At 34.2% G+C, this 15,582-nt stretch overlaps 2 protein-coding genes across 2 annotated transcripts in view; one reads left to right on the top strand and one right to left on the bottom strand.

Annotated features, from left to right (window-relative positions):
* Positions 1 to 10,188, top strand: part of LOC123268014 — a 14,979-nt gene extending 4,791 nt beyond the window's left edge. Inside the window, exon 7 of the mRNA XM_044732897.1 lies at positions 10,051 to 10,188. Coding sequence (XP_044588832.1) covers positions 10,051 to 10,188 — 138 coding nt within the window. The remainder of the gene's footprint in view (positions 1 to 10,050) is intronic.
* Positions 1 to 15,582, bottom strand: part of LOC123267761 — a gene marked incomplete in the record, with an annotated part of 391,343 nt that overhangs the window by 201,722 nt on the left and 174,039 nt on the right.

The raw sequence follows: 15,582 nt of genomic DNA, 5'->3' as shown, positions 1-15,582 counted from the left end.
GTGTGCGAAAGTATGTGAACCGCTTATAACTTTTGAACGGCTTGACCGATTTCATCGCAGTTGGTGCCATTCGAATGGGCTTGACCAAACTTAGATTTTGAAAACTATTTGGACCGATCCATATCGATAGATTTTGAGAAATCGTAAAAAAACTGAAAAAAAAATTTTTTTCAAATGTGGTTTTTTTGGAATAACTTTTAAACGGCTTAAAGGTTCAATTTCAAAAACTAATCAGCTCTTAACCTCGAAAAACCACGTCGATCGCCACCAGTCCGGTCAAAATCGGTTGATTCGTTCGAGAGATATCGTGAACGAAAGAAAACTGAAAAGTTTTTTTTTTGGAATAACTCCAAAATTCCTAGCGTGATCAATTCAAAATTTAAGATTCTTTGTGAGGCTTGAAAAACTGCGTCGAATGCTGCCAACTGCGTGAAAATCGGTTTATTTATTCAAAAGTTATTGCGGTTTAAAAATTCAAAAAATAGTGTCTTATCAAATCTCTATCAAACTTTTGAGCTCGAAGAGCTTTAAAGCATAGGAAAGCAATCTCTTTGAACTCGGAAAGCTCAAAATAACCCATAAATTGTATTTTTCAGCTCGAAGAGCTCAAAAACGTCATTGGTGCAATTTTAAGCGCCTAAGTATGGAATTAGCGGGAAGTTGCAGGGATGGCCTTCAGGGTCAACCGTTTTCCTAATTTTTTTTTCTTTAAAATTTTTTTTATTATGTGCCAAAGAAGTATAACTTCTGACGCGTGTACATAAGTACACACACCATTTTGTTTTTTTTTTTTAATTTACTATCTTACTACTTCCTATCCTGAATTGTTGAGTTCTCTTACGAATTTCGATAGAAAGATATTATGAATTTGACTATAGCTAGAAAATTCACAGCATTATTTATATTTGTAAAAAATGCTTGCCGTAAGATGGACGGTGTGGCTTAATGTATATAGAATAAGCGAAAGGAAATTTAGTATACACCGGATAGCTCAAATGGTAGAGTACCCGACATGTCTTCGGAAGGTTCCGGGTTCGAATCCCAGTCCGAGCTATCTAATAATTTTTTTTTTTCGCATATTCTATAAACTCACATTAAGATGATCCTCTCCACATTCCTTTCTCAATCCTTTCCTACCAATATCCTGTTACGTGAATGTGAAACGCTTCACGTCATAATTATCGTAACTCCTATTCTTTCCCGCTTCACAGCATTATTTGTATTTGTACGCAAGGATGACACACAAAATCGTGAAGCGTTCCACATTTTTACAAATATAAATAATGCACATTCACAGTTAATGCACATTCACGTAACAGGATATTGGTAGGAAAGGATTGAGAAAGGAATGTGGAGAAGATCATCTTAATGTGAGTTTATAGAATATGCGAGAAAAAATTATTAGATAGCTCGGACTGGGATTCGAACCCAGAACCTTCCGAAGACATGTCGGCTACTCTACCATTTGAGCTATCCGATCTATACTAAATTTTCTTTCTCTTATTCTGTATACATTAATCCACACCATCCATCTTACGGTAAGCATTTTTACAAATATAAATAATGCTGTGAAGCGGTACACTGATTTTTATTGGAAATTTGTAATTATCATTAAAAATATTAAAGGCACGTGATTCAATATAAGAACTTTTATTGTAGAAAATTAAATTTTGTTGACAATATTTTATTTATTAATCATTTTATACCAAGATATAATTCATTTAGTGTCAAAAATGCTACTTTTTGAACGAAAAATGGAATAATTTTAATAATTGTCACTCGTAAAAAATTTTACAAAGAATTATTTTAATAGAAAATTTAATTTTTTGTCAAATGGAGAGCTTATAAATCGATTCAATCTAACAAGATTATTTTAATGGCGAAAATCTACTATTTTAATACTAAAATTGGGATTATCTCTGAATCTATGGGTCCTACGTAATTTTGTATAAGGAACTTTTTTGTAGGGCATAAAATTTCCGATCAAAATTAGCTGATAAAAAATCTTTTTGAGCATTTTTATCTTTGACTGCAATGGGCGAGCCTAAGATGTTGACCAAAAATTTTTTCCTTTCACACAAAATTTTTTTATAACTTAATAAACAATATTTTTGCTATGACTAAACGAAATTTTATAAAAGCGGATTTTCGGCCCACCCTATTATACATGATCATATAAAACATATCTGTTCAAATATAATCAGATCAAGTTATGTATGATTAAACCTGGCCAATTTTTGGATCTGATCTAATATAGACGATTATGCATGATTATATATGATTAGACAAAATTATTTTTCATCGGATAGATTTGACATAACTATGATAAAAATCAAATAATCAATAAACCAAGAAATTCATTTCCAGATTATTACGTAAAAACGAAAAATCATCATCTCGATTTTGCGAAAATGAACGTTTTTTTTTGCTGAAATAATTTTTTTCAATTTTTTATCGCTTGCCAAAAGTTTTTATTTTACGGCGTTTTTATTTTTCGATAGCTCGAAAAAGTAGTAACAAAGTGCGATTCGTCTTAATTTTTTCAGGAGTAACAGTAAATGTGTCTAAAAATGTGTGACAAAAGGCCCAACATTCTCTGATGTCGGCCAGGCATTCAAAAAAATTTTTAAGTGCCCTAGTATCGAATTGACACTTGATTAAAGTGATTAATAACTTAAAAAAATAGTAAAAATCCTTAATTTCATTCAGCTGCCTAATTTTAAAACACATTTAGGGACAAATGTCTCAAAATCAATTTTTTAGCATTTTTCATTCTAATGGAATCGATTAAGCATGATTAAATTGAAATTCGATTCTTATCCATTACTGAATTCAAAAATTGGGCAGCCGTATTAATGACACGCACTTGTGCACATTTATTCAATTCCAGTCAATTTAAAAAATTACATGTTTTTTATTGAATTTCGTCTGAACGGTTTATAAGTGAATTTAGTCAGTAAAATAAATAAATATGTTTAATTCTAATCTATGGCCAATTTCATCTTGCAGTTTTTTGCGCGCGCAGCTCACGAATTTACTCATCCAAACGCGCCAAAAGAAGTATAACTTCAAACTTGTATACTTAAAGAAGTATTTGTTTATTTTCATAAGAATCTAGATGTACATTTTTTTATTTTTTTCATTTTCAACTTCCCGCTAAGAAAATCGAAGATTTTGGAAAAATCGGGAAGTTATTGGTTTTACCCTGTTTTGCAAAAATCGAGGTTTCAACAGATCTTGACGTTTTAAAGCCCTAAGAAGCTTTCCTGACTATTTTCACGATTATGTCCGTACGTCTGTGTGTGTGTGTTTGTGTGTGTGTGTGTGTGTGTGTGTGTGTGTGTGTGTGTGTGTGTGTGTGTGTGTGTGTGTGTGTGTGTATGTGTGTAAACCTCTTATAACTTCTGAACGGCTTAACCGATTTGATCGCAGTTGGTGTCGTTCGAAAGGTCTTCGCCAAACTTAGATTTCCTGCAAGTTGGAACCGATTCGGACCAGTAGATTTCGAGGAATTGCAAAAAAAGTGAAAAAAAAGTGACAAAAAAAGTTGTTTTGTTTTTTCATATTTTGTAAATATCTCCGAATTGGCTGAACCGATCGACCTCAAAAACTAATCAGCTCTTAACCTTAAAAAACTTGCATCGATCGCCACCTAGAGCATCAGAATCGGTTGTTGCGTTCGTGAGATATCGTTGTCGAAAAAAATCGAAAAAAGTGTTTTTTTGTAATAACTCCGAAATTTTGTATCACATTGATTCTTAAATAATTGTTTAACATTTTTATAGAGCTTAAAAAACTTCATCGATCGCCGCCAACCGCGTGAAAATCGGTTGATTCATTCAAAAGTTATAGCAGTTTGAAAATAAAAAAAATCGTGTTTTATCAAACTTTAATAAGACTTTTGAGCTCGAAGAGCTCAAAAGCATCGAATAGCTTTATCTTCGAGCTCGAACAGCTCAAAAACGTCGTAAGTGCAATTTTAAGCGCTTAGATATGGAATTATCGAGAAGTTGCAGGAATTGCCTTCAGGGTCAACCATTTTTCTAATTTTTATTTTTTGGATTTAATGAAAAATTTAAATTTTTGGGAAAGCATAAAAAATTAGAAAAGAAATTATTTCAGCCAAAAAAAGAGCTTGTTCATTTTTTAAAAATTTAGATGCATATTTTTTTTTATTCTTTTAATTTTCACTTTTTTCAAAGTTACGAGGGCTTAAAAATTTCTGGGAGCCATAAAAAACTAAAAAAAAATCAGTAAAACGATTCACCCTCCAGTCGATCTCTGAAACTGTCCGCTAAATCTGTAACTAAGTACTCGAAATTCCACTTATCACAACGTTTTTGAGCTCTTCGAGCTCAAAAATTTATTTTTGAAGTGAAACTTCTTTACGGAGGCTAAATCTGAACGTTTTGAGGTCTAATAGGGGTATCGCATGAAAGGGGAAACGTTGAGTGAAAGCGCAGAATGGAGGAGAAGGGGAAATGCTCGCGTAGCAAGTCTTACATAACAAAGAGTGGGGAGGTTTAAGAATAGCCGAATAGAATGGAAGAGTATACCAGAGTATACTTTGCGTGCAATAACGCATGTGTGTGTGAATCACGGTCCCTATCGTACATTTTTAACAGAGGGTATAGTATGTAAATATGTATTTTCCACTGTTATTATCGCCTACATGTGGATTATTTGGCACATGCGTTGAAATTTAAGTACGTTATTTCGAAATATATTTTGTTATTTCAGCTATTTTAATTATATTCTTCTTAATAAGTTCATGAATATATTAATTAATAAAAGTGTAATTGCACGCCTCATAGCGCGAAGCGCGTAAGGTTGTGCTTTACACTCGACTCGTCAAGATCAAGATATTTTGTGATCTTGAAATGCCTCTATCACAATCATATTGCGCATATGCAATAATGAAAGTAGATGGATACCAAGAAAACAGTTGAATTAAACTATCTTTTGCTTTCTAAAATCATTTTATGTTGCTAATAAAAAAAAAAAATCGTTTTTAAAAGAATTTTACGTGGACGTCTTGATGTCACCTCATTTTGGATGTACCAACGATTACTCCTGAACAAATTGATATTTCGAGACTGGGCTTCTTTTATTAGTTTAAGAATTCGATGAACTGATACCGTATTTCATATTAGCAACCTAGCTAACGTATTTTTTTTTTTATTAAATAATTATTATAATTTACTAAAATCCACACATACATAAATAAAAATCTTTTCTTATTTCTCTCACATGAAAATTATAGCGCCACTTGATCAAACTAGATTTTTTTAGACTGCGTGCAAATATAAAAAGAAAAACGGGCGCCAATATTAAAAAATATGAAATACTCTGTAAAAAATTCTTTAATTATTATTATTTTTTCTTTTCAATGAATTCCACAATTTTTAACTTCCCGCTAAAAAAATTGAAAATTTTCAAAAGTCGGGAAGTTATTGGTTTTACCCCATTTTTCGAAAATCGAGTTTTCATCAGATCTCGACGTTTTGAGGTCATAGGAAGCTTTCCTGACTATTCCCGCAAGGGTGTCACTATGACTGTATGTGTGTATGTGTGTGTGTTGTAACGGGTGGTTTAATTCCCGCTCATTTGGCCCTTAGTAAAATTTAACAACAACAATATATTCAACAATTGACTCTAAGATTTACCAGGGCGCCACCAGGATTATTTTCTTGGTTCCTGGAACCGGATACCAGAGCTGATTCTATTAATCTACAGGGAAGAGAGAGTTGGGGAAGGTGGTTCTGAAAATGAATAAATTTTTATTTAACAACGGTACCAAAATTTATTAACAAAGAATTTAACAACTCGTGCGCTTGCACGTACACACACTCACTTACAACTAACTCACTTAATGCTACAACTTATTACTACTCTCCTCAAATCCACGCTACCTCTTTGTCACCCCGCAAAGAGACTAATCGTATGCAAAGGCTCGTTAACTCGGCTCACGAAAGTAGTCGACCCAGTGACTAATCGTAGACCGATGTCCTCCCGTGAGCTTACAAAAAATTTCTTAATCCCACAGTACCCTCTTATGGAGCGACTATACTGTAGTTTCTACCTTACTACCGCTGTACCCCACTTGGCGTCTATACAACGGCTTCTAATTCGGCTCACGAAAGTAGTCGACCCAGTGACTAAACGTAGACCGATGTCCTCCCGCGAGCTTACAAAAAAATTGCTTAATCCCACAGTACCCTCTTATGGAGCGACTATACTGTGGTTTCTACCTTACTACCGCTGTACCCCACTTGGCGTCTATACAACGGCTTCTACGCCAGCGAAACACCTCGCAAAGAGACTAATCGTATGCGAAGGAACGCTGGTAGCACTCACCCACTCACAACCCACTCTTCTCCACACACACTGACGCTACTTTACTTTTGTCTAATTAAAATTTTACAAAATTAACTCCAAAATTTACAACGTTAATTTTCACTAAAATTGTTCAGTCATTAGCTTACAATAAAACTCATGAATTATCCTCACGATTAATAAATTTACTTCTTAAAATTTCCGGCTTAAAACCGACGCTTCTTTTATTCCAAATTTAACACGAGCTTAATTCTGCGTATTAACTTAAATTCTTTCGAAGAACATTCTTTATAAAATTAACTAAATTTTTACTCGGACGTAATCCACACTGACAAATAGTTTCTATAAATAATTCCAATAAAATAATAATTTTAGTCTTCGATAGTTCAATATATAAATAACCACGTGGAATTTTTCGATTTATAAATAATTAATAAAACAATTTGTCTCAATATAAAATAAATTCACGGAAAATTATCCACGGTTAATTCGATCTCAATTGCATCGAAGTTCAGTAGCCAATTCTCAATAAATTATTTTAAATAAATAATATTTTTTTTGTAACAAATAATATTAATAAATGATAATTCAATTGTTATAATTTATAATAATAGTCCAGTTGTTGATATTGTAAATTTACTGCATCACAAAATTCTCAAGGAATTTGCGCGCTCAAAAGGGACTCCGTTGTTCGTTACAGCGTACTAAGCTCGACCTCGGGTACCGAAGCTTGACCAGTCGTGAGTTGCTGATTGGAATAATTCTCGATGTTCAGAAATTAATTAAATTTGATTAATCAAAAGATGAATTTAATTTAGCCAATCTTAAGATGTTAATAATTATTAACCAGCTGAATTAACAATTTAGATACTCACGACCTAAACCCAGGAGGTCTAGAACATTCCTCGGGTGTAAAATACCCAGGAGGAATTGTTCACAAGCTAACAAATTAAATTGATTAAAATAATTCATTATTATTAAGCAAAATTATTAAACAATTGAATTATCCAAACTTGAATAAATAAAATGAGAAGTAGTGTGGTTGATGAGCCGGGTATATGGCCCCAAGGCTCATCATTACCAAAGTCCAATACCTGGTGTAAATTTGGTTGAAGAAACTCTATGGTTGATACTCGCTTCCTTCTTTGGACTTCTTGATGTTACTCGTTCCAACACTTTACTACTTCTCCGGACACCACGCATGGCTCGTCTATATAACGACCCCAAAAATACCCCCTCCTGCTCTCTCTCTAGTCCCGAAGATCGATGCGCTCAAATGCTAGTCGAAAAGTTATCGATCTCTGGCGACTTATCGATTAAGGGTAATTTACCCTGTTACACTCCCCCTTACCAGACCAGCAGTTGGGTGTATCGATCTTCAACCTCTCCAGGACCAAAAGAAAACAAAACTAACAGATGACGAGGTCCATTTAAACAAGTACACGTCCTCATCATGGCCCACCAGGCGCAGGTATTGGGTACATTGACGTAGCCGTGCGTTGGAACTTGTGACCTAAATAAACTCTGGAAGACACTGTCGACCTTGGTTTAACAGAGTTGTTTGCTGGAACTAAACTTGACTAGGAATAGCACCCTGGGACACCTCAGTACATGTCCGGGTATAATGCTTTGGACCTCCTGTCGACTCTGTAGACTCAAAAGAAAAAATTTTAGACTTCTAGGTGATACTGGTGCAGATCGCGTTGAAGTTGGACTGGGTTTTGGCTCAGATATGGGCTCAATTGATGACACAGCGTTGGTTGAAGCCTCCACTGACTTAAAAGACGTCTCCGACCCCGCCTCGTTCGAACAGTTTGGACACTTCTGGTCATCAGCTCCGTAAGCTTGAGATAGCATCTCAGCCTCCCCCTTACCATACTGCAGCTAGGTGCTCCTACTGTAGTTGTAAATCTAGTTTTTATATCACGGAGCTGACAATTGAGACAAAAGTCACATGCTCTGTGTCTTTTCCGAATTTTTCATAAACTAGATGACACCAAGATCGGTATCTCGTACACCTGAATTTCACCACGAAGTCCATCCCCAGGACCAAGGAATAACCTAGGTCGGGTAAAATACACAATAAAGGTTCTCCAGCTGTCTGACTCGAATTATGAAAGGTGCTCCACTCTTACTTTTATCATCAGAGTGATTAACAAGAAGCACTCCTTCTTGGTCAGATACTCTTGTAGATCACCAACAACCAAATGTTTGAATATCTTCGTACCCTCTCCTATTTGATAAAAGATCTCTCACTATCTCTATCTAGTGTCTGTTGAAGCGTTAATAGTACAATGATGTTTACGAAGACATATTGATGGTCGGTGAATCTACTTGTTGACTCTTTGCTGGTTCACACTGGGTTTTCAACTTCTAATTCTCACTCAGGAACAGATGCTTGTTCTGTTTCTGAGATTACTCCAGAATTTGTTCGAATAAAAATATCCAATATCTCAATAGTTTAATTGAAAGGCCCAATGATGATTTCCAGTTACGTAAAACTACTCAGGGACAGATGCTTGTTCTGTTTCTGAGTTTTTTTCCCAGGATCTTGTTCAAATTAAAATATTTAGGATTACCACAATTTAATTGAGAGGTCCAGTGATGGTTCTCAGCTTCATATAACAACTCAGGGACAGATGCTTGTTCTGTTTCTGAGTTTTTTTGAATTTTGTTCTGGTGAAAAATATACACGATTCCAATATTTTAATTGAAAGACCCAGTGATGGGTTTTGTCATAGGATACTCATTTTCAACACCTCCTCTGTACAGAGTGGTTCAACAAATCGCTATGCGATGATCACTTTTATTTTTTTCAGTTTTTGTAACAAAATTAACCATGTATCTTTTCATCAGAAACAAAAATTAACAGTCCATAATTATTCGCCGAATCTGGCCCACGAGAACAGAGTGGTAATCGAATGTCTCTCTATAATGTGAATTGTTTCCTCAGTCTTCAGTTCTGTTAGTAAGCACGTGGGAAACTACGAGTTACCACTAACTATTTTTTTGATGTTGTACAATTGACCCAGGATTTATCAAGTCTGATAGAGGTTAAAAAATTCGCCAGAGCAGCTAAAGGACAAGTCTGTCTCACATGTCTTGCTTTATAGCAGATATTACAAACTAGCCTCCTAGGACCTCGACAATATTCGAATGTGTGACCCTGTTTCCCGCGGATCGTTGTTGATTGAGACCCGTGATCACTTGTGTTGACTCCCCCGAAGGTGCAGGCACTACGCTTGACCTGGGTATTTGAGTATGCTCCCCCAAGGGTCTTTGTCCAACATTGGTTCCGGGGTTAACTGTGGTAGATGGTGATATTCTACCTCGGCCTCTTCCTAAAGAAACTCAACGAGAGTCACTTTCTGGCTCTTCAACGAGTCCTTGAGACCTAGTTCTCGGTCCAGTCGATGGTAACATTGTAAAGTATTATTTGTTTCGTCCGTAAAAAGTTTTTTTGAACCTTGGTAATATAATTTAATTAAGCAAAAATGAATTAAAATAATCTTCCAAAAAATATGCAAATTGTCAATAAGTTATTTAAATTTGAAAATAGTAAATTTTGAGAAAAATAAATTTGCTGAATAAAACAGATTTCAAAATAAAAATAATTTATGAAAGAGAAAAAAAAAAAAAAAAAATTTTAATTTGAGTACCTGGTAATTAAATTTTCAAAATAATGTTTTATCCGGCATACCGTCTATAATACAGGGCCTCCCATTCCTGCCGAAAAGTGCAGCGCTTGCATATTTAGGGAACAACAACCTGGACTGCGCGACAACTCACTCGTGGCTGAAGAATACACATTACCGCGCATTATCACCTCATCAAAAGGAACCAATTGTTTAATTAGTAGTCCCACTTGCAAATCGCGACCGAGGTGATAAAAGACGTGAACACCATAATTCGCGAGCTCATTTACAAGGTAACAGTTCTGCCTTAGAGCCCGGGTGAGTCCTACACCCCGACACGTGTAGGCAGACTTCAATTATTAAATTAATTAGTCACTTTTCCTTTATTTCCAATTTCGAGTTCCTTAACGGTATTTCCGAGTTCTGTGATTGTGATTCTTCGAGCCACGATTCGTGTTTACGATAATCGAGATTCCCGCAGTTCCGGTGACCTGGTCCCACTCTCAAATCATCTTTTCCTTTTGTGAATTATAATCGGCGAACTTTTGTTTGCCGGGGTCGTTACTCCGGTTACGAACTCATATACTTTCAACGCTATTTTATATTGGTATTAGTTAATAAGTGATCAGTGTAAGTTAAGACGTGTTTGCCCATAGGGCCTTTAATCTGAATATAAACCTAAAAACTTGAATCAAAGTGTACCATCATTCATAAATTAAGAAGCCCTTCAACCTTCAACCTTTAACCTCCAGTCCAACAGGAGGAAGGAAGCGGCCAAGCAACGGAAGATAAAGTCCAATCAAAGAAAGAATCATTGTTGGAGTCAAGATTCGCAATAGTAAGTGGAGGTTATTATTATTATTTCCGAGGTCGATTGTCTTAATCAAGGGGCCCTCTCCGGGGTTTTCACCTTCGCGAACCCATAAAATAAAACTTAACGATACTTTCGTTAGGGAAATTCATCTGTTATCCGAACCTCCGATAGTCCAGCTACCGAATCCCAAGATCATATTTTTCGGACATAACAATAATAATTCGGTAAAAGTTCCAAAATATAATCTATACTATATTCCAAAAGAATTTCAAAATAATTTTCAAAATAAATCAATAAAAATAAATTTCACAAAAATAAATTTTCAAAAAAAATAAAATTTCTGAATAAATTTCAAATACAATTTTCTTAAAATAAATAAAATTTTCAAACAGAATTCAAAAATTAAATTTCAAAAATTAAATTTCTAATGAATTTCAATTATCGATTTCTAAATTAAATTCCTAAAAATAAATAAATTACAAAATATTCTATTTCTTTAATATAATTTCAAAAAGTAAATATCCAAAATAAATTTCGAAACAATTTAAGTTACTAAATAAATTTCAAAAAATAAAATTCAAAAAAAAAAAAAAAATTAAATTTCCAATTAAATTTCGAAAATGAATTGCCCAAGAATAACTAAAAAAATTTTTAAATTTGTAAATTATCGAATAAGATTTCTGTAAAATAGAATCTACAAAAAATTTTAATTTGAATCTACAAAAAAAATAATAAATTACATAAATTAGATTTCTACATAATATTGAAAATAATTTATCAATTTAATTTCGAACTTAAATTTCCAAAATAAGTTTCAGGAAAAAATTCAAATCTAAATAAATTTCCAAATGATTTTCAAAATAGAATTTGTAATTAAATTTCGAAAGCTAAATTTCTAAAAAAACTCTGAAATATTTTGGAATAATAATTATTAAAAAATATAAAAAATATAATCTACCAAAGAAAATTCAAAATGGAATCCTAACAGCATTGAAGTTCTTAATTTGTTAAAATAAAATTTGAAAAATAATTTTCTTAAAAAAAAAAAAAATTTCCGGAAAAAAAAAAATAATTCCAAAAAGAAAACTTCAAAATAATTTTCAAAAATTAATTTCTAATTAAATTTCGAACGATTTCGGAATTAAATTTCAAAATAAAAATTTCCAAAAATAAATCTCGAGAAAAAAAAATTAATGTTATCCAGGAGAAATTTAAGTTTATAATAATTATAAATAATTATTTTAATATTCAAATTAAACTATTGCAATTGTATTTAGATAAAAACTATAAAATTTAATTTTAATTTACCGAAATACTCAAAAGATTAAAATAAGGAAAATTATTGTATTATTTTATTTTAAAAGAAAGTAAAATTTTAGTAAGTGGATTAAATTTTATAATAAATGAAAGTTTCAATAACTACGTTGTTACCAAGTGCGCGAAGACAATGCCAAAAAAAAAATTTTCCGAACTAGACAAAGGCGCTGACGTCACTAACCTCGGTAGCGTCGTGTAAAATTTTGTTCGAGTAACTTTTCGACTTTACTGCGTAGAAAAATTTCTTTTGCAAGGTGTTAATTTTTACCGAGTTTTATTTGGTAATTATTATTATCGATAATCCCCTGAGTAGCTGTGACTCGTAGAAAAATCTACCACAAGCTACTGGGTATACTTTCTTTGTTGTGAATAATTTTAATCCCCTGAATAGCTGTGACTCATAGTTAATACTACCACAGCTATTGGGTATGTTGTCTTTGTTAAAGTAAATTTTTAATCCCCTGAATAGCTGTGACACGTAGGCTATGCTACCACAAGCTATTGGGTATTGATGACACTTCCGGTTTAATTATAAATTTCAATAGAATTAAGAAGAAGATAAATACTTAAAAAAAAATATTTTTTGATAAAATTCAATAAACTTAAGTTTCACTATACTCTAAACTCAAGTAACTTTTTCCCCAAACTAAAAATAGCTAATGACTGATATTATTTATTTAATTTTTAAATATTAAATAAAAATTTATTTATTTCCGGCCTTCTCTCGCTCTCTTTCGGTTTTTCAATGCTAGGGCGCCAGTGTAACGGGTGGTTTAATTCCCGCTCATTTGGCCCTTAGTAAAATTTAACAACAACAATATATTCAACAATTGACTCTAAGATTTACCAGGGCGCCACCAGGATTATTTTCTCGGTTCCTGGAACCGGATACCAGAGCTGATTCTATTAATCTACAGGGAAGAGAGAGTTGGGGAAGGTGGTTCTGAAAATGAATAAATTTTTATTTAACAACGGTACCAAAATTTATTAACAAAGAATTTAACAACTCGTGCGCTTGCACGTACACACACTCACTTACAACTAACTCACTTAATGCTACAACTTATTACTACTCTCCTCAACTCCACGCTACCTCTTTGTCACCCCGCAAAGAGACTAATCGTATGCAAAGGCTCGTTAACTCGGCTCACGAAAGTAGTCGACCCAGTGACTAAACGTAGACCGATGTCCTCCCGTGAGCTTACAAAAAATTGCTTAATCCCACAGTACCCTCTTATGGAGCGACTATACTGTGGTTTCTACCTTACTACCGCTGTACCCCACTTGGCGTCTATACAACGGCTTCTAATTCGGCTCACGAAAGTAGTCGACCCAGTGACTAAACGTAGACCGATGTCCTCCCGCGAGCTTACAAAAAAATTTACTTAATCCCACAGTACCCTCTTATGGAGCGACTATACTGTGGTTTCTACCTTACTACCGCTGTACCCCACTTGGCGTCTATACAACGGCTTCTACGCCAGCGAAACACCTCGCAAAGAGACTAATCGTATGCGAAGGAACGCTGGTAGCACTCACCCACTCACAACCCACTCTTCTCCACACACACTGACGCTACTTTACTTTTGTCTAATTAAAATTTTACAAAATTAACTCCAAAATTTACAACGTTAATTTTCACTAAAATTGTTCAGTCATTAGCTTACAATAAAACTCATGAATTATCCTCACGATTAATAAATTTACTTCTTAAAATTTCCGGCTTAAAACCGACGCTTCTTTTATTCCAAATTTAACACGAGCTTAATTCTGCGTATTAACTTAAATTCTTTCGAAGAACATTCTTTATAAAATTAACTAAATTTTTACTCGGACGTAATCCACACTGACAAATAGTTTTTATAAATAATTCCAATAAAATAATAATTTTAGTCTTCGATAGTTCAATATATAAATAACCACGTGGAATTTTTCGATTTATAAATAATTAATAAAACAATTTGTCTCAATATAAAATAAATTCACGGAAAATTATCCACGGTTAATTCGATCTCAATTGCATCGAAGTTCAGTAGCCAATTCTCAATAAATTATTTTAAATAAATAATATTTTTTTTGTAACAAATAATATTAATAAATGATAATTCAATTATTATAATTTATAATAATAGTCCAGTTGTTGATATTGTAAATTTACTGCATCACAAAATTCTCAAGGAATTTGCGCGCTCAAAAGGGACTCCGTTGTTCGTTACAGCGTACTAAGCTCGACCTCGGGTACCGAAGCTTGACCAGTCGTGAGTTGCTGATTGGAATAATTCTCGATGTTCAGAAATTAATTAAATTTGATTAATCAAAAGATGAATTTAATTTAGCCAATCTTAAGATGTTAATAATTATTAACCAGCTAAATTAACAATTTAGATACTCACGACCTAAACCCAGGAGGTCTAGAACATTCCTCGGGTGTAAAATCCCCAGGAGGAATTGTTCACAAGCTAACAAATTAAATTGATTAAAATAATTCATTATTATTAAGCAAAATTATTAAACAATTGAATTATCCAAACTTGAATAAATAAAATGAGAAGTAGTGTAGTTGATAAGCCGGGTATATGGCCCCAAGGCTCATCATTACCAAAGTCCAATACCTGGTGTAAATTTGGTTGAAGAAACTCTATGGTTGATACTCGCTTCCTTCTTTGATGATAGCATTGCTTCTACTATTGTCTCTGGTTGGATTTTCCTCTTCAGGATATTCTCTAGCTCATCTCGCTGTGGATAAAAACGTGGGGACTCAAAGAAGACGTGCTCTACATCTTCATTGACTCCTGGGCAGGACGGGCACTCTGGGGAATTATCATGCTCAAAGCGGCGGAGATACCCCCAGAAACAGCCGTGTCCTGATAACATCTGCGTAAGATAATAGTTGACCTCACCGTGACTCTAGTTTAGCCAAACGTTGATCCTTGATATGAGCCGATGCGTCCACCTACCCTTTACTGTGGCATCCCACTGTAGTTGCCACTGACTTATGCTTTTCTGCCGTTCTACTGTTCTAAGCTCCTCAGCGCTTAGTGTGGTTGACTTCTTTCGTTGGTAAAGGATCCGTCTTACCTCAGCTAAGACTCTGAGAGGCAAAGTTCCGGAAATGACATACACTACAATTACCGTAAGATGGACGGTGGCGTTGTTTGCTCGGTGGGTCTTATATACGTGACTGAATAAAGTAGTCAGTACTTGTCTCGAATAGCTTAACTGGTAGAGCCCTTGGCGCGTAACCGAGAGATCTGGGTTCGATTCCCAGTCTGGGCTGTCTGATTATTTTTTCAATTACGGAAAAATTCCCACTGAGTAGGTCCCCCTTTATCCCCCCCTATCCGTTCTTTCCCAACTCTCTTAAAATTTGCTTTAATATGGCTCTCCGTTAAGGCACTCAGACAGTAGACTGGTCCAGCCTTTCTCCATGATTCTTGCTTCTCTAGTGTGTCCGCTCAGATAGATATTCCGTAAGTGAGC

The sequence above is a fragment of the Cotesia glomerata genome, linkage group LG6, assembly GCF_020080835.1.
Source record: "Cotesia glomerata isolate CgM1 linkage group LG6, MPM_Cglom_v2.3, whole genome shotgun sequence".
Lineage (NCBI taxonomy): Eukaryota > Metazoa > Arthropoda > Insecta > Hymenoptera > Braconidae > Cotesia > Cotesia glomerata.
Note: the sequence above shows the minus strand (reverse complement) of the source record. Positions and strands in the feature narration are given on the sequence as shown.